This window comes from Phalacrocorax carbo, chromosome 2 (assembly GCF_963921805.1).
Source record: "Phalacrocorax carbo chromosome 2, bPhaCar2.1, whole genome shotgun sequence".
Taxonomy (NCBI): Eukaryota; Metazoa; Chordata; class Aves; order Suliformes; family Phalacrocoracidae; genus Phalacrocorax; species Phalacrocorax carbo.
The window spans coordinates 132957461-132977863 of NC_087514.1; the positions used below are offsets into that span (position 1 = coordinate 132957461).

Here is a 20403-nt window from a genome sequence, read left to right on the forward strand (position 1 = left end):
ATGCTGTACAGAAACATCTTAATCAGATCAAATAAAAAACTGCATTTTCTTTTCAGCATAGTCTAATTTTTAATAAGCTAAAGCTTAAATCTGATGAATTGGCAATGATTTTGTGATTTGATATTCAGAAAGAATGTGTCCTGAATACCAAATGAATGAAAGTTACTGTGGACTATCATTGCTGCGTTTTTTATTTTGACCTTGAAAACTGGGTTAGTTTAGTATTTTCCACATTGCTGACCTTGAAACACAATAATTGGAAAAACAGTGCAGAAGGTTAGCAGTGCTTTTACTTCAGTTATCATGGGGGAACAGTTTGAAGTTTATGGGGGTGGAGGGGAATTGTCTTCAAGATCTTCAGATAGCCTGAAAGTTCTGGTGATGACAGCACTTTAAATTATCATTATCCTAAAAATGTCATTATGTGCCAGTGAAGCCTCACATAGCTAAAAGGAAAGGTGACTGGGGAATGGGTTTAAGTAATGTCAGGAGGATGGGGATGCCTGAGAAGCTGCTAACCAAACCCTTTGGTTGCTGTGCAAACACATCCTCCTGCATCGTGGATATGTGTCCTCACAAAATATCCTCAGGCGCAGCATTGTTTTGGTAGGTCAGGTGAGTAACTATGTGTAAAGATTATACTTCTTATGTCAGTAAATGCTCATGAGCCTAAGGTCTTGTCCCTCTCTTTGCTGGTTGTTAACAGGCAGCCACTGCACCAGTACTGAATAAGGGCAGATAAAGAAACACGCTTTGCATAGGGAGAGTTTCTTTTGGAATAGATAGAGGTATAAGACAGAAACAACAGGGGTTTTTTGTTTTTACTGAGTGGGTAGTTACACTGTAAAATGCACATTCATTACTTACACTGGGGAAAAAAAAATCCTAACAATCTTCAGGAACATTAGACTGTGATCACTTGCATTTTAAGGGAACAGAGGAAAATGTAAGCAACTTCTGCCTAGGATCATCTGAAAATTATAATTCATTTTATGAAAAATCTAATAGAAACCTCATATTTTAGATACCCAGGATTTTAAAGACTTTTTTTCCCCGTCAAATCATTGTGGTCTCTGTGTTTCTGATTGCAGTCTCCTAATCCTTCAATGCCTATGTTGAAATTCAAGGCATCGTAAGGCACAAGTCCTCCTGACCTAGTGCTGTGGTTATGATGATGCATAAAATAAATCATTGCAATTACTGAGGCAGTCTCAAGCACTTAGTAACTCAGGCAATTGCTTCTTGAAACATGACTGAACTGAAGAAAGGATCATTAGTTATTTCCCTGGAGTACTTGGTATTGTAACCCTCTCCACAGGGTTCTATTAGGGACTTAAGACCTGGCCATTTGTTCACACACCTCATTTTATCTTTCCTTTACTCAAATGCTCTGTGACAGCTGATGAATTCCAGAGCATGTCTCTCTTTCACCTACGGCATCTCCTTACCTGTCAAAGTTCAGGTCAAATAGCAAATGACCAACCAGGTGGGAATGAACAGCCCAGCAATGACAAAGTAAACAGGTTTAAGAAGTCATTACCGGAAGGACTTAAGAGATAGGGTGACTTTCTAAGACATATGACATAAAAATAATTTCCTGAGTAAGGAGGAAGTTGGTTAGATGAGATCTCAAGGTTATACACAAAAAGAGTATAAAGCTGTAGAAAGCTATATAACTTGTATAAAGCTATGAAGGTCAGGAAGGAATCAAAGCCAGAAATGGGGGAAGGGAGGTCAGGATCTGAGATACATGAGATACATCATAGGTGTTGGCAGTGTCTGAGTAGTCTGTACTATGCTGTCTGATGGTAATGGGATGTGGTGTGAGGAGAAGAATGGGATCAGGAGAAGATATATGCCAGTGGACATTTGTATCCCCAAGCGGAGCCTGTGCGTACCACTGTGCGTACAGTGTGATATCAGAAGCTGGCAAGTGACATCATGGTGTGGCTCACTATTTCTCCCTATAGATAACACCACTTCCAGTTGCTCAGGAGGTCAAGAAGGAGGAGATATGTTGAGGGAGGAGAAAGGGAATGATTCAATGGAGATTACTTGGTCATCTGGTGTTGATGCTGCTCCTGGTGGTGAATGAAAAGGATGGAGAAGGGAGCCTCGTGTGGGCGCAATAGTGGCGGGAGAAGAAGAACTAGAAAAGGGCAGCAAGACGGTACAGTCAAAGCCCAGTGGCTGATGGATGTTTGACCCTTTATGGATGGGACTGGCAGTAGAGCAATATGGTTTGAGCGTGTTGTTCCGGAGAGAGTTGTCTTCATTAAGAGCAGGGAGGTGGGGAGGCCCTCTCAGGGAGAGGTTGTATGTTAGCTGCTGATAATATCTGAGCCCGGCAAGACATGCAGCAGCGTGGTTCAGGGCTGATTCAAGGGTAGATCAGATGTCCTTGTGCTGGGGGTGGCAACATCCATCAGAAGGGTGGGGCAGATGGCTGGAGGCGGTAACAGCTCCAGCTGCCCCAGTGCGATGTGCTGCTGCACGTCTGGCAGCTCTTCATGCTGTCAGGAAGACTTTTTTTTCTAGTGCTGTTGTGAATGGTCTTCTGGTGCTGAGGTACAAAGTGAGTTTGAGAGGTACACTGTCATTTGTAAGGTTTCACAGTCTTGACTTAGGCGAATCCTAGAAAAACATTCAATATGTGATGTTTTTTTTTCCCCAGTATTTCTTCCTATTCTAACGATAGATCTGGTTAAAATACCCCACAAAAAAAATAACATTTTTGGATTACTTCCATCAACTTCTTGTAGAAGAGACAGTGAAATCCGGACTATGCGACACTTCTGCGCATATTCCTCCACAAAGGAACCATTCTGTGCGGAGGAGGACACATGCGCGCACGGATGAATGTTTACTCAAGATGCCTTGCGTCTCACTGCAGATACCATGTGATTTACCAGTTGCCATAGTAACGATGCATTTTTCATTCCATAACTTGAATAAATGTTGAGATTGCCCTTCATATAACTAACTTACCTCCCTCCTAAATTTGGGCATGATTGTATTATCTAAAGAAAGCAGAAATGAAACTCCTGACATTCATACTGAAATAAATTTTTAGGGCATATAGTTAGTTAAGAAGCAGGCACGTGATTCAGTCTGAAACAATAACTTAATATGTAACAATATTAAGTATTAATATTAATAGTAAGTATTAATAGTAAGTATTAAGTATCAATAGTAAATATGTTATTTAAAATAATAAAATGGGAGCAATATAAAATGTTAGTTCATAATGTGGTGACTGGCATTGTGTATTTTTCTGTAATTTTTATTGTATGTGACACTGGTTTCCTTCAATACATAAAAAATTAATTAAATTTATCATATTATAGTATTATTCTTTACATAGGCATGCAAAAGCACTTTTCTTCTTTTCTTTGTCATAATTTTGCAATAAAATTTCTTTCTTTCTTGTGTTTCTACTTCCACTTTTGAATGAATTATGGCTGACAACAGCTGGTTAATTGTTAACCTGCTCTTTCCCACCCCCATTCTTCTTTTCTTTTTTTACTTTTGCTAAATGTGGACAACAAACCTTGTACCAAAGAACAACAAAAAAAAAGCCTTTAATTTGCCTCTGTGCATGTAACATTAGAAAAAAAGCATCTTGTATAGAACCATCCCAATTTTTCTCATTTCTGTAGTAGACTATTTGTCGCCATCAGTGAGCATTTTATCCTGCAAAATGAATGCAGAATCAAATCTCCTGCTATTAGATGAAAGGCGTGAGCTTTATTTTTCCTTCTAACTCCTTTTTCTTTTCTTTTTGGCAGCCTTATTGCATGCTCTACGCATTACTCTCTACTTAGGATACATTATCAATTCTGCGAGTGATTAGTGGCTTATCTATTTTTGAATGATTTAGATGCATGAATTAATTGGCAAGAAAAGAACTGTTAGAAAGTATTAGTAAAAAGGCTGGTCATTTCATGCTATTTTGGAGGGAGTTAAAGCCATCATCCGAACGCAAGATAATTATAGTTGTAGTGATTCACCACACTATATCTTAACTTAGCTGAAAACAACCACCAAAACACAGCATATATATTCTACTTTGTGACTTCTACTGTTCAGCTAGAAGTTAAATAAATTGGTTTTATTTTAAATGTTAGCTTTGGATCTTTTTTTACTCCCTTACTCAGTGCTTTTTCACACTTGCTGTTAGAAGCCTGTGTTAAATGCCAGTGAGTTTGAGAGAGTTTGGTTCTGGAGATTCTGAGAATGAGCTCGAGCTTTATATAGTATTCTTGGTTTTAGAGCTTATCTTAAGCCTTTTGCAACGCCAGAAGCAGTTCCTGGCCTTTGCTGAGTACTCTCTCAGGAAAAATCAGTTGCATTCTTCTGTGAGCATAGTGCTTCAACAAAAAAGATATATGCCTTACAGTGATAAATTTCATGAGAAGCACCTCAGTTTAACAGACAAGTTTTAGTCTTCCTAGTTTGGAATTGTCATTTATAATCTGGATAGTGTATATATTTAATTTTAATTTTTTTTAATCAGAGTAATGGCACTGTCAGCATTGAGAGTGCTATGGACATAAGGCAAGAGACAAAGGTTTCTCTGGCAGACAGTGAGTGGATAAATCAGGTTTTTAAAATAATATTTTACTTCACACCAAGTATGAATTGGAGTGAAAGGCAAAGAAAGGGATCAGCAATCTTGTCTGTTTGACTTAGAAGTTGTATGTATCCAGCACTGGTAATCAGAGCAATATAAGGCTGACAGTGTCATATATCCATCTCTCTTCCATTCCTTCAGGAGACCTTATTTATCACTATGTCCATTATAAAGGTTGTAAGGTCTTTGTACACATGTCCTTACCATGGTGAATATTAGTCTATGTTAATAAATTAAATCAGTTAATGTTAGTGAGCTATATCCTGCAGCTTTCATTCTTGTGTGAAAGCAGTATGGGGGCTGCCATAGAAGCCAAGTTCCAGCCCTGTTGGATATTAATCAAGTTGTTATCTAGTTCCCCTCATATCCCAGTAATTTCTTGAATTTCACCCTTCTGATGTTAAGATTATTCTCGAGTATAACTTCTGTATATCCAGCAATCATCTTCTGTTCTTCTTTCCCTGAGGCATATGGCAATAGTAGTATGTGTTATCAGTCCTAGGATATCTGGGTTAAGTCTGTGGTCCTCAAATCCTCAGCAGTCCTCCCTGCTTCCTGGCCAAGACATAAATCCTGCAGTTCTAATATAATTTCCCTCATGCTTGACACTGCCACTAAGGTTTGATCCACTGCCACTGACATCACTGGAGGACACTCTTTGGTAGCTGGCGGATTGAACTGTTGCTTCATCTACATATGTAAGGGAGATGCCTCTGGCGCTTGAGTTTTGTCCTATAGAAACTACATTCTTGGGGTGAAAAAAGTTTCCATTCTGATTCTGGTGAAAATAATACAGTTGCAAAACTCTCTTAGGGCAAATATACAGATTTAATTTTCCTGCAACTTATGGTAGAAACCTTGGGACCCGGACCTTCAGACTGTAGCTCCAAGCCCAATGAGATCCCAGAGGGCAGGGGATGTGGAAGCCCTGCCACCCTGGGGCAGGCAGTATGTGCAGGCAGTGGGGGGAGCCCAGCAGGCTGCTTTCTGTTCAAAATGACATGTTCTGGCACTGTTTCAGTTGCAATGAATCGGCATTTTTTCAGTAGAAAAAAAAGTTGTCCTGGAAAATTTCCAACCGGCTCCACATCCCACCATACTGATTGCAAGCCCACTGGAAGGGATGGTTGGCACCTGCCCTTTTTGTTCTACAGCCACATTAATTTGCCCTGGTGTGGTACAGGTTTTTCTACAAATACACATCCTCCAGGACTGCAATTCTACCATATCCCGGTATTTCTGAAGTAAGTGCTGCCCTGCCAGCTGTGAGAGAATGATAAGAATATTAATACTGTTCTCAAGTCTTTTGTCTCTCTCTCCCTACTCCCTCCTCCATTCTTTCCCCACCACTTTTGTATGGTTACAGAGAGAAGTTCTCCTAGGTTGTCCTTGCCAAGGTGGCACCTCTCTGTCAGGCCTGTCAAACTTATCTACTAACAGCTATGAAGAGCATGTGCTCCAAGAAAGGGAAAATCGCAATACATAGCCTTCAGTTGTCTTAAAAAGACATTTTTCATTGACCGACAGAGAGTTGTGGAGTGTTAAGGTTATGATATCATTACTTCAGTGGCTGTGACACCAGTAATGGGTTTTTTTGTGTTATTTTAGAAAGTGTGCCCTTTTTCCCTGTGTTACACATATTGCCTCCTTTCATTAAAGCCTGATCCATAAAAGCACTCTCGCCTTAAATGATTATATTTGGAGGTAACTGGGGGCCAGTCAGGGGTGTGGACAATTCGGTCTTGATTTAGAGCATTTCTTGTCACTACCCTGCTGTGAAATGCCATGTGATGCTCCTCTTCTCTCGCTCCTTTTGTCTTTCTTGAACTACACAGATTTTTCATGTGTTTTAAGTGGCATGGGCAACAAAACCCCAACCTTGCTCATGATGGGACCACCACTTGGGAACATCACGCGACAGAGTTGTTTTTTGCCCGAGGACCCTACCACAGCCTTTCTGCTCACATAAGGACTCCCGTCTAGCAGTGCCCTATTCCCATGAGCGGTTTCTTTCTTCTTAGTAATAGGGAAAGCAGAAATAATCCTACTCTCAGCAGTTTTGGGATTACAGGCAAAAATTGAGCTCCTTGATGTATGACTGTGTAGGGATATTAATCTTTTCCCTGATGCCTGTTGTCTGTCATCTCTGTCTTACCAGCACTGTCCTTTTGACCCCTCTACAAGGGTAACTTGTTATTAACATTGCCTTTGCTTGCAGATACTTGGTATGCAGATGACAGCATCAACAGTTTTTCTAAAAGGGCTTATTCTGTGCATTATCAGATGTGATATTCAGAATTGGTTTCAGCAACAAAGGATTTTAATAATTATTTTTTTTTGTGGTGTGGCTTGTGCTCATTTTACCACCATTTGCAAAGCTGATAAATTCATAGGAGGTTGTGTTGAGCCGAATGTCAGCTCTTTGTCGTGCATCTCTGAGACAGATAGCTCAGCATGAGACCACTGGGAAGCTTTGGTGCGACGCCTGGATGACCATTGTTGGGAGAGGTGGTGGTTGAACCATTTAAAGCATTTTATGGTTTTATAGACTGGTCAGAAGTTGCTGAGAGCCAAAAGGAGGTCACTGTATAAGCCATTTTAATTTTTCATCAGTGGATTTCTGTTTATCCCGGTATACTATGGATTAGTGCATGCTTATGAAAGTAGACTTAACAACTGCAGAGGTATTAGAGTACAAAGAAGAACTGGAGAAAAGTTCATGAGACAAGAAAAATCATAAAATGTAATATTAATATGCCACAGGCAGTATTTTATGGTGAAATAAAATAATACAGCCTATGTGAGAAATTTTTTTTTGATTCTTAAGAATTGTCAGCTGAAAAGCTGCCGTTGATGTTCTTGCAGTCCTGTAAGGTAATTTTTCCCTTGTAATTTGGAAAAAGGAGTGATCATGCAACTGACTACGAAATACGCAGTCCCATTTAAAACATTTTGTGCTGTGGTATTTTAAGTAGAGGTAGAATAGCAGCTATTTTTTATTTTTGTCTTTCTAGAATAAAGAGAGGGTAATCACTGCAGAAAAAAATACCATTTTCCTTGGTTCAGCTGTGCTAGTGACTTTGAAATGCTTTTCTCCTGCTGTAGTTGAAAGTCAGTGAAGCCCATTAATACAGATTTTGGTCTCTCTCAAAACTGTGTGAAATACAGTAACATATTCTGAGATGGATTATCCCCAGAGATCAGAGATATTGTCGTCCATCTCCACTTTAATTGTGCTGCATTCATTTCCATTTTCTTGTCAAATAAAGAGGAATAGCCTGTAAAGAATAGGGTCATTTTTGTACATCTATTTGTACTTTGGTGACTTTAAACCTAATTCTGCAGTTTCCACAAGAACAGATTCCAAGGAAAAACAGAGTGAAGTGTAAGCAGGCAATCATCTTTACTCTTTGATAAATGCTGTCTGAAAGAGTGTCTCTTACAGGAGAAGCTGTTAATAGAATGTTGTTAGGATTTTTAACTTTCATTTTGTAATATAAATGTGTTTGTATTTTATAGCTAGGACTCATCTCATTGTCTATTACTAGCATTGGCAAATGCCGCACACTGTAAGACTTCATTTTCAGTTGCTTCTAAGAGTTGTTGCATCTTAACTGTTTATTCTGAAAGGTATCTGCCTTAGCCTATTTAATTTTTAAAATGAAAAATACAGGTAGACAGTTCAAAAGCTGCTAAGAGTAAGGTTAGAGGTATATACTGTTTTGCTATGTGTAAAAAAATTCTGGCAGTAATTCTCTGAAACACTCTTATGTCCTTACATTTCTGAAGTGGGACCTGAAATCCCTTTGGGGAGGAGTTTTTGGTTTTTTGCCATCTTCATAAATACCTCCCCAAATCTGGCCTGAGGTAGAGGCCAAAAATTGCAGCTTGTATATGCTCTGTAAAGAGTTTCTAGAGCTTTGCAGGTTAATAGTTGAAGGATCAGTAAGCTCTGAGCATGCTTCAGCCTGAGCTGCAAAGAGTTTTCTTTACAGCTGTACCTCTTGGCTGTTACGTCCAGGATCTGCTTGTACGATGTAATGAGGCTGGACAGAGCTCTGAGCTAAAGCAGCTGTAACTCTATAACTTTTGCCGAGTCCAAGCCAGTTTTCAGTGGGCAGGTTTGGGGACCTCAGTGTCACACTGTGGAGGAAGGCGCTTCCAGCCTTTGCAGTGGGTACAGCACGGTCCCAACAGACAAGGACGTTTTGTCTCAGCTTTGACCCAGTCCCAGAGAAGGCCTCAACATATGCTGGACAAGGCAGAGCTGTAGGGATGAGCAGGACATATTAAAAAAAAAAAAGGGGGGGGGGGGGGGGGGGAGTGTTTTATTCAAAGCAGCTAAATTAAAGAATACCAGTCAGTGGTTACCAGTTTCATACTTGATCTTTCCATCTTAATCATGTCCTTGAAATTCTTCTTTTGCATGGGTAATATGCACCAGGGATTGATTATGACATCCAAACAAAAATATACCTGCCCAGGAAAACAATCAGTCTTCTGAAACGAGGATCTTGTTATTTTGTGGCTTCTGTCCTGCTCAGTCACCTGTTTGAGCACCTTCCTTGCACTGCAGCGGAAGCCTGTCTACACTTGTGCTTCTGAGCCCCCTTCCAGCCTCTGCTCTTGTATTTCACACCTCCTACATGGAAATATTCCCATGTGTGTAGGGAAGCTCCATGGATTCACTGTTGGGGAAAGCGGTCTCCTCGTCAGAACAAAAACAGCCCCGGGAATCCTTCGTGTATGACACTTCCTGTACCTCTCAAGGGCATGCCCTGGCACCAGCATCAAAAGTCATAGAGGCAGAAGTGATGAGCATCTGATTGCATCAAGGCAGTTTTATGAAATTATGCTATGAAAACAAAATGTTCCTACCCTCCATAATTCCTAGAGGAGGCAATTCCTTTGTTATTTAATGTGATTTTGAAGCAGATAGCCTGTGTAAAGTTTGCTTTGTTGCATGTTGCCCAAAGAAGATTCTCTTTGCGTTTGTGTGGTGGTTTGGCAGCAGGAAAATCCGTCTGCAGACTGAATTTTCAATGCTTCATTAAGTTTATAGGTGCCTTTATTCAGGTTATCTCTTAATTGCTGTATTACTTCATTACCCATTGAAACCGACAATGTGGGAGCCTCTCTGCATCTGGGCTTTGCTGGGGTAGCTCTGGGTCAGGTCCCTTTTTTTTTTAAAAAAAGCAGGCAGAGAATTATTGAAGGGAAGTTCTGTCAATGGGAAGTGGTGTTCCAGTCTAACAGGCACTTTAGTAATGGGTAAAATAAAAAAATAGATCTTTGCACAAGTGTCCTGTCCTATGGAGGAATGATGTGAAAATGCACTTTCTTTTCAGTGAAGCAGGTATCTCAATATCCTGTGTCTGTTGCAGAGCATACCGGGTTTTTTTTCTGTTAGAAAGCTGTTAGAAAATAGAGCATCTTTTCAACTTAATTTCTAGCAGTGGACGTTTCTTGTAGGAAGAGGGGAGGCAGCACATTCTGGGTGTTGGTTCCTTTTTTAATTGATTAAAAGGCCAAACTCAGAAATTCAAGGGACACAGAAATATGTCTGACTGATACCAAAGTTATCAGTTGTTTCAATAAGATCCAGATCCAGAGATCGGATTTTTCCCTGCCAATTGCAAATAACCCAGAAACCTAACATCTTCCATAAGAAAGCCATCAGGCTGTGGCTGTTTTCAACACTACCGTATGTACCTCTGCTTTCTTCTGCCTTGGTGGTAGTTCAGAGGGTCATATTCCTACTCATGCAAAGCGTAACCTGCACAAGTTAAGGCCCGCTAAGCAAGGACTTCCAGCTGTTTCATTCCTATAAGCATATAAATATTTATACCACCCCAGGGTTCCTTTCATGCTGAAAATAAAGGTAGCACTTGTCTGCTGTTAAAATATATTACCCAGGAGATAAATGGCTTATCTTAGTGTTAGGAAGATGGATGAGAGGAGTGGAAAATTGACCATAATACCAGTCAAAAGATCCACTGAGTCCAGAGGGCCTTACTGTTTTCTTGAAACTACTGCTGGGAAGTGACGTAGAGGTTGATAGCGCTGTGTTTAACTATTAAGAGATGATTAATTAAAAGCCGTAATAAATGTGAAATGTAATGGTTGACACACACACAGCGCTTCATGGACACTAGCTAAATTTCCTAATATCGTTAATCTGCACTAGGGATTGAGTGTAACATCCAAGCAGGATGCAAATGGTGCTTTTGAAGGGAGAACTGAGGGAGAGCCTACCCAAGTGACTTGCTCGAGGCCACATGTGGTGAGACAGCGATTAACCTCTACAGCACCTCTGGTGCTCTACCCACTCCTGTCCCACCTCTGTGAAAGCACAAATCCAAATGTATTCTGACCCAGGCTGCTGGGAGTCACTTCCCACCCTCTGTCTGCACCGGAGGAAAGTAAATGTCAAATAGGCAGCGCGGGGAGCTCAAACTCAGGTGCCAGTGTAGCGTCAGCAGAGTTTGAACTGTGATTCTGCTACTGATCTGCAGCACGACCCTGCGGTTGCCCCTCTGCCCCAGTTCATCTGCCCGGCCATAAAATGAGAGAGACGGTAATGCTGAGCCACTGTGCTCCTGCCTGGTCAGTGCAGGTTGCTTAAGCAAGGTCTGCATGAGGGTCTGAAGAAGTGCTGGGAGGCTTCATTGTCAATTGGTGGTATGATAGAAGGTCTCCTGAGTCAGTCTGCTGAATTTTAGGGACTCAGCTAGGGTGCTGCCTTGCTCCTCAGTACGTGCTCCTGTCACCTGGGGCCCCCTGCGTCCTCTTCCTCATCTGCCCCTGGATTTAGATGGAGCATGTTGAGAGCAGCCTGGTTTTCTTCCAGCGAGAATTATTCCATGGACCATTCAAGATTCCGATAAAGGAAGCACGCCTTGACGTCATTTTAGAGTAATATCTGCAGTGAAATCAGAACTTGTAGAAATTGGGAAAATACATAGGATTTGTCTTTGTGCTTTCCTTTGTTCAGGTTAATTGTTGTTGCTTGTGGTATGATTAAAGGGTCTGACTGAACGCAAAAATACATCATGCATAAGTGGGATTTTAATGAAATAACAATCCTTCCCTTAAAGTGAAATAGTTTTTAATAGAAGATGGCAAAATAAAGAAATTCACTATCCCTCACCTTTTTTTGGAAGTAATTATTATAGGTAGTCAAAATCCAAACTGAACCTGATTGGCCTTGGTTTTGCACAATTGCTGTCTTTCCTGATGAAACACATTGATTTTTCTCTTCCTTGAAATTCATAAAATAGGCAAGGACAAGAGGAAGGGCCCTATGAAAATCTCACCATTGGGGCACTTTATGCAGTTAATTTGCATAAAATTACCCAAAAGGTTTTCTGAATATGTTTCTGCTTGGTGAGGTGCTGAAGGGGGTTACAGTGTCTTCCAGAACAACCATTATTAATGTCATTTAGTATGAGAGCTCTTTTGCCCTCCCAGTGCTCCCTGTTGACTTGCTGCCAGCTGCTTGTGTATGCAGTGTATACGGGTACGCTTAAAATCCATGTCCATATATGTGGGAATAGATGGTTGGTAAAAATACAGCACCATGCATAACATATATGCCCCATATGTGCTGCAGTTTGGAATGTCAGCGAGCACAAGGAAAAGAGTGTCAGGGCTCTCGTAGAGGATGCCAGAGAAAAGACAGAGAAATTGAGAGATTTATTGGTTTGGATAAACCTCCCCGTTACTGAATTGCTTTAATGCTGCACCTGTTTCTTTTTCTTCTTCTTTTGCTGCTTCTTTCATTGCAGCTTTTCAAATACGTAGGCAACAAAAAACCACGGCCAGTGAAATGGAAGATTACAATTATGCATCAGTATTCCTGTAACGCGGCTGCTCAGTAATGTCCCCTGGGAGTGTTACAATGAATATCTGACATTAATTGCCTCGGTACCTGTACGTTTGACCTTGCAGAAATTTCATAGATCAATTCTACATGTTGTTTACTGATAAAGAAAACTTCTTCAGGGCAGGGACTGCATCTTTGGACATGCCTGCACCACAGTGACAACCAGAAGCAGCGATCAGACTCAACTGGGTTTTGGAATAAGAAATAAAATAATAGCAAGAGGGATCATAAAGTGGTTTCTCTCCTTTGTTTTGCCAAGATCTGTTCCTCAGCAATTTTTAGCCCACTTGAGGTCTTTGTCACTGCTGGATACTGAACACTCAATTCACAAATGCTGTTTTTTCTTCTTCGAGTAGTCTGCGTATTGCCTTCGTACGTGTGTTTGACATACTGAACGATATAACTAAACCAGGTCAGAATTAGAGGAACAGCACCCACTGGATGTACTTGCATTGAAACAGCTGCCTCTTTTGTGTCGCTCACCCTCCATTGACTGGATCTGCCAGGAGGATCTCGCGGGGGGCTGTGAGCAGCCCTTTGGCAGTCGCCCTGTTTCAATGCGCCCTGCTCAGTCAGCAGCAAACCCTCATCTCCTGCGCTGCTCCGTCAGCGGGCTTTAGCTGCTCTCTGGATGCGGGCTGCGTGTGCAGAAATGGATGATTGTTCAGCTCCCTTCCGTTTAAGGGAGCCGAGAGGGAGAAAGTCAGTGTCCAAATTGTAGCGTGGCCGAGATTTACGCTAGGGGTGGTTGATATCCCTAAGTCGGGATAACATGGACACTGGGCTTAACTTTCTGTGGGGGTGCTTGCTTCCCAAGTTAAAAAGTTGTTGAAAAGAAGGGAGATTTGTACACAGAGCATTGTCAGAGATGCTCAGGGGCATACCTTGCATGCCTGTCCCACTGGTTTTATTGCCATTGTTGAAGTACAGGAGAGAAGCTTTACAGAAGGTGTATTCTGCTGCGTATTACTGGAGTGCTGGGGGGCGCTTGCCGCTTTCCCACTATTGTTACCTGCCCCCCTCTTTATCTGACCGGCTGGAAATTAAGCAAGCCATCACCTCGGGGACACGGAAACCCTCACTGCACACCACCCCACATCCCCCCCCCCCCACTCCCGCGAATTAAAATCCAACACACGATGCCAAGCGCCGCTCACAAAGGGGAGCCCGTTCCTTCCCTCCCCTCTGCCCCCTCCTCGATTCAGAGCCCCGGCAGCGGGACCCTCCCGTGCGGGGCAGCAGCCCCCGGCCCCGGGCGGGCACTGACCGCGCTCCCCCTCTCGCTCTCTCCCCTGCGCGCAGAAGGCGGACGATGGAGGCGGCGGCGAGCGGGCGCGGGAGGAGGCCGGCGCAGCGCTGGTGCTGCGGAAGGTGTGGTCACGCAGCCCGGCCCCCGAGCGGCGCGGGAGGTAAGGCTTCCGCGGCTCCGGGAGCGCGGCGGGGCTGGGCCGGCCGGGCCGGCATCGGCGGAGGCGGCGGCGGGAGCGGGGCGGCCCCCGGCTGGGCGATGGCCCCCGGGGGGCGCGCCTAGGGGGGGGCGGCGCGGCGCGGCGGGAGCGGGACGCTATGGGGAGCGGCGGGGTGCGGGTGCCCGAGGCGCTGGCGGGCCGCGGCGGGGAGCGGCCGCTGCCCACCTTCGACGTGCCTTACTTCAAGTACATCGACGAAGAGGACGAGGAGGACGAGTGGAGCAGCCGCTCGCAGTCCTCCACCGAGGATGACTCCGGGGACTCTCTGCTTTCCGACAGATACGTGGTGGTGTCGGGGACGCCGGAGAAGATTTTGGAGCATCTGCTCAGCGACCTGCACCTGGAAGCCGCCCAGGACAAAGAGACGGGTAAGGAGCGAGCCTGGCGGGGAGGCGGCGGCCGGGAAGAGGGAGAGCTCCCGGTGCCCGTCCCGGTGCCGGTCCCGGCAGAGCGGGGCGCGGCGGGGGTCGCTCCCGGGCACCCCCGGCCGCAAGCCGGCTGCCAGCCTGATGCTCAACCCGGGGCATCGTGGGGAGGGAGCGGCGAGCCTGCGGCCGCCGGGGGGTGGCGGAGCGGGGCGCCCGGCCTGGGGCAGGCGTGCCGGCGGTGAGCGAGGCCGCTCAGCAGCCGCCTACTTAGAGCAAGTTGAGCCTTTTTTATATCGGGCTTTCGCTGCTGCCCGGGTAGCGCAGGCTGCGGCGTGCAGCAGCACCCCGTCTTTTCAGACGGAGACTGCCGCTCCCCGTAGCCTGCAGCTGTTATTATATTGATCATGATACTTGCTGTGCGCTTCAGCCTCCTGGCTAACTACTCGTTTTGCCACCACCCCGGTACTTTGGCACATCTTCTGTTTCATAAGCACGGCTTATAAATTTCCTCACAACCCAGGCACTGCGTATAGCCTGACGCTGTACTTGTGTGTCTTCAACCAGAGACTGTCATTTGTTCCAGCCTAGAGCAATTATTATATTGATCGGGCTACTTGACATGCAGTTTAATTTTCAGCTGTATCTCTTGGCTATATGCACAGCTTGCTGTCACCAAGAGCTCCTGGGGTAGTTCATCAGAAGTGCCTGCGATTTATAGATAGTTTTAATGAAAGCAGCCAGGCTGGTGGGACTTTCGGAGGTCCCGAATGCTGAAGAGCTGAGGAAGGCAGCTGGCTGTAAACGGAGCTCTGCATTTCATCGTTCCCAATAGGGTGAAAACGCATACTCCTCCTGCCTGTATGTATCTCTCTCTACAAATGAGATTACTGAGAATAAACACACTAATCCTTTTACGTGACTGAAAATATAAATAACATCTGTGATTCCCAGAGGAACGTCAGGACTGGGTTCTCGGAACAAGCCATTAGTTTAATGTGGGACAATAGGCATCTTCCTAGTGCTGATGTGTGAATGCCCTGAAGAAACATACAGAATGTCTGCTGGTGATATTATTACGGTATTCCTAGTGCTGCTTTTGTCTGCCTAGAGATTAACATTTAGTGCAGAGAGGGGCTGCGATTGTTTTCCTTCCACAGATGCCCTCAGACTAGTTCTGGGTGTAATTTACTTGAGCCAGCTCTTAGGCAGTGTAGTGAGGGTCCTTCCTTGGCCCTTTAAGGTCAAATGTTAGATCCAGAATAAGTTTCCCCATTAACATTTATCATATGTAGATTGAGGGATGTTAGCTGCCCATCTTCATAGTCTGCTTTATCTTGTTTTGTAAGCTCACAATCTTGCTGGAAAAGAATGAGATTTTCACTAGTGATATGCATCATATTTTAGTGTTTGTAAGGACAAAGCACCCTGTACATAAAACATTAGAAGCTGTGTACATTCTCACGTGTACTACCTTTTCTTTCTTTTCTCTTTGCTTTCCCTCCCATCACCAGGAGGCTGTTCATAAGCCTGTGCTTATTGTTATAGAGAGGGGCTGCTAAACTGCTCTCAAAACAAATGCTAAACCACTACTTGCTTGGTCGTTAGCAGATGGTAATGCATTTAAAGGTTGATTGGCTTCCCCTCACCTCTTCTGCCTTATCCTACCTCCTTTTAGAAAGAAACAATTAGCTCTGCCCTGTAGCTGGGGTTAACTGGATCCTAGGGACAGAACAAAGTAGCTGTGGCTTCAGTTTTTTGCCATCACAAAGAGGCATGTTAAACGTGGCCCAGCGGCCCTCCGCTTCCTCAAGGGTAGTTCATCATATACTGTTTTCTTCTGACTTCATTAATCTGGTAATGTAGAACTTAATCAAAATAAAAGACTTTGGGAGTTATGTTTCCCAGTGTTTTATGTGGCTGATGCCCCTGTAATGGCTTTGATTTGAGTCTGTTTTGCAGACTCGGTGGCATTTGGCATGAGGAAGTACGGGATATCAACTGTACATATGGACACTTTGTTTGTGCACCTGAAGGCTTCATTCTGCTGTTTGTGTGCTTGGATTTGCTGTTCTTTGTATTTTTTGTAGTTCTAGTCTGGCCCATCTCAGAGGACGGTCGAGTTGCAGAGTCCCGCAGGCTTGTGTTTTACCCGGCATAACTTTACGGAACATAAAAGGATGATGTTGTTGTACCCAGCTGCTGCTCCTGCTGTCGGTTTGCCAGTTCCAGGATGACTTCCTTGGCCTCTTGTTTTCCCTGCAGCCCCCAACCCGGTTTGCTTATTTGTATCTGTAAAGAACATGAGAAAGAGCTGTTCTTACATATGCTGGTGCGCAGGGGGCTGTTGTTCTCTTTGACCCTTTGCACTGCTTCCCAAGGAGGGATGCTCCGCATGTTTTCATTCCCACCCTTTGTATAGCAGATCATAACTGCAGTCCTCTGTGGTCATTAAAAAAAAAAATCCACTGTCTCCTGGGGCTGGCGTGGTCATGGGGCACTGCTTTTTATAAACATTGACATGGCTGAATGGTGTGCCATATATTGCTCCCAGCCATCCTCTACTTTCTAGCCGAAGTCAGGAGGTACCGCTCACAGCTGGCAGAGTAAAGGGAAGCTTTGGGGCTGGGCTGGAATAAATTGAACTGGGGTCCAGCCCAGGCCTCAGGGCACCACCCTTCAGCTGCTGCTAAACCTGTAGCGAGATACTTTAAACACTCTGCTGCGGCATGCTGTTCTATAAAAGATAGGTGGGGACACCTCTTACCCAACCTGAAGAAGAGTCCCAGCATCTGTGATGTGGCTGAACACATTATAGCAACTGAGGACACTAAAGGGGACATTGCAACGTGCACAGCTAGACTAGTCTGTTGCTCAGATGACTTCTGTAGGCAAGGGTGTCTTGAAAGCCTGAGGTCTGCAAGACTCTTTAAACTTAGGTACTTAATAACAGTTTAATGATTGAGGTTTTTTTGTGATGACTAAGTCAGAGAATATATGTGAGTTCTTGCGGCATCATCTTAAATCAGGGCTTGCCAGTAACAAAGTCTTGCCAGCCTTCCATCTCAAAGGGAGAAAGTTTTCATCTTGCTGAATTACGAGAACCTGTAATATACCAACCCCCAAGAGGACTGTTCTTGTTTCCAGCCATCTCATGTAGGAAATCTTAAATTTCTGTAATGAACAACTTTTCTGAGCCATCTCTATGGTTGTTGGAGTCACTGAGGGGTGTCTGCTGAATGCATACTTTAGGGGGAAGTTTGACGTTTTAAGAATTGAACAGAGCGAGACACTTCAAATATGTCAATATCCAGGCAGAAAATGCAAGGCATACCTCCTGGGCCAATCCTCGTCAAGGATGGGGATTTGAACAAATAATCTCCAAGAGGCTAAATCTTAGTGTCTCAGGATCTCTAATCTCTTTCCACTACATTTCTTTCAAAATTGCTGTCCTTTTCTACAAAAGCTTTTATCCAGAGAAAGACATGCTGCTAGTGCCTCAGAAATAACATTCAATTCAATCACTGCAAGGCAAGATGGTATGTTTGAAGAGAAACCAGTCAGAGGACACTCCAAAGACTAGATCATGTTTGGCAGCCTCTGGAGTGACACAGTGGACATCACATACACTGCTACTTCTCGGGGCCGGCCTGGATCCCTGAGACCATTTCCTTCAGGTCACTGGGCCACCGCTCTCAGGCAGCTTAAGCATAACATTGCTGAAGCAGAACATAATCTTCCTCATCACATCTGATGACACTGAGTTCTTTACCTCCCTACTGTGGGTTACATTTTATGGAATGAGTAGGGAGAAGAGTAGAATGATTTGTGAAGGTCTTTGAGAACAAGAAGCAGTGAGAAATGGAGATCTGGAGAAAGGATGTGGGGAATGGTAAGACTGGACCAATGTGATGGTGTCGGTCTTAACTGATCTATCTTTTTGGTGGACTGGGTGAAGGAGATTGTGGAAAGGGATTGTGACACTTCTGTTAGGCTATCGCAGAAGTTAGCGTAGAAAATGGTGAAAGGGCTAACAGCACAGAAAAAGGGACGAATCCTCATGATGTAGCTAAAACAGATGCAGAAAGGTGTAAGTACGGTCTGGATTTCTCAGGAATAGGAAAAGAAAGGAGTAATGACCTTTGTACCATGCTGTGTCACCTTATCTGGGACTGTGCATGATCCTTGGATTAGTGGGAACTCTCCCATCACACACAAACAGTTTTAGCTTTAGCATCATAACGTAGCATCTGGAAGGTGTCTTCAGACTGTGTCCATTTGTCCTTGGAGTCTATTCTGTTTCTACACTTGCACCAATGGTGCTGCATTGATGTTGGGTAGTGGCACCCTCTGAGGAGCTGTATGTGACCTTTTGGGAGAATGGTTCTTCCTTGCATGAGCTGATTCTAGTCAGCAAAGAAGGGATGCAGCTCTGCCTGTTCGAGGTGTTGTCTTTTGTTTAATAATCAAAGGAAAAAAAGCCTGAGTGATTTTTGATATTTTTTGTTTGTTTCTTAGCTCTAAAGGATATTGTTGGGACTCTTGCTCACTGTGCTTTATTACTTTATTACTGATGAGTAAAAGGTGTCTAAGAAAGTGTGCTCCTGTGACTGCTGCACAATCAACATGAGTGTATCTGATGCATGTGGACTGAGGTCAAGGAGAATAAGTATTTGCCCAATGCTTTGTAATCCTGTCTTCCAGCTTTTAGGAATAAATCCCTTCCTCTTACCATCATTTTGAGGGATTTTGTAAACTTTTCACTAAAGTTTTAGGGAAACTTGGTGAACTGAGTTGGCCAAATGCATATTGCTGCCATGCCCATAGGATAAGAATATGAGTTTAGCAGAGTGCATGGGGTAACATCAGTGTAAGAATAGCAGAAAAGCTAGAATAATTATTTAACTCAGTGTTCACTGTGAGACAACCTGGGGAGGTTCTTGCACAGGACCATGGCTTCATGCAGCATGAGTCTAAGCTGTCTCAAATGGGAGTGTCAGTAGAAGTAGGCTTAGAATAAATCAATAAAATGAATAGTAACAAATCACCAGGATCATATGTTACTCCCCAAAGACTTCTAAAGGAACTCAGATATGAACTGCTGAACTTCTAACCGTCATGTGTAATCTGTCGTATAAATCAGCTTCATTGGCAGAGGAAGGTGGAAAATGTGATGCCAATTAGAAGAAATGGTTCTATTTGGGGAACATCTAAGCAATAAGGTTGTTATTTTACCAGTACATTATTCCAGCATAAACTGCGCCGCAGTCAAGCAGCTCAGCCACTCATTCCTGGCACTGCACTGATCCCTCTGTGCCTCTGTCGCCTGTTGTGTGATTCTGTAGCAGACACAGGGAAAGGGTAGCAGGGAGCGGGAGACACACAGGTGAGGACCGCAGGAGGGAAGGACTGGTGCCTTTAGCAGCTAAACTTGCTTGCAGGACTTTGATTAGATGCAAAACTGGCGCATGAAGTTATGACTTTGGGAAATTGGGTGGCAGTACAGTAAAAGTAGAAGGAAGAAATGCATGCAGAAATATTGTACTGAGGGAAAGGAAATGTTTTTGGTTTTTGTTTGGGTTTGTTTTTTTTTTCCAGAAATAAGTCAGATCTTGTGTATCCTGTAGAGCTGTTAAAGATTTGAAGGTGTATGAGGGTATATATGGTCTGGTCTGCCTATATCTTATATTTGTATTTCCAGAATGCTTTTGATAAAGTTCCTTGCCAAAAATCCTTAGAGAAATTTAAAGATTCTTTTGATATGGACCGATGATGACTTAAGAGAGAAAATGAAAGGTTAGAGTAAATTGTCAGTGTTTAAAATAGAGAGAAGTCTCCAGTGAAGAGTGGGGTGCTGCTGAATGTGGGATGAAAACTGAGGTAACAGCATGCGCCAATAATATTAAATGGTTGAGGGTCTAATGATAAATGAAGCCATGACTTCACCTTCGGTGGCCATGCAAGATCATGTTCTTGTACACCCTATTATCCCCACCTCTGACTGCTTGTTTGAGGTGTTGTGTTGTCCTGTTATACTGGCAAACTTTACTT

General features: G+C 43.6%; 1 protein-coding gene across 2 annotated transcripts in view; it reads left to right on the top strand.

Moving 5' to 3' along the window:
• Nucleotides 1-20403, top strand: part of RAPGEF5 (Rap guanine nucleotide exchange factor 5) — a 161196-nt gene that overhangs the window by 80736 nt on the left and 60057 nt on the right. For both annotated transcript variants that reach the window (XM_064444448.1, XM_064444449.1), the window contains 2 exons: nt 13821-13927; nt 14267-14355. In XM_064444448.1, coding sequence (XP_064300518.1) covers nt 13821-13927; nt 14267-14355 — 196 coding nt within the window. The remainder of the gene's footprint in view (nt 1-13820; nt 13928-14266; nt 14356-20403) is intronic.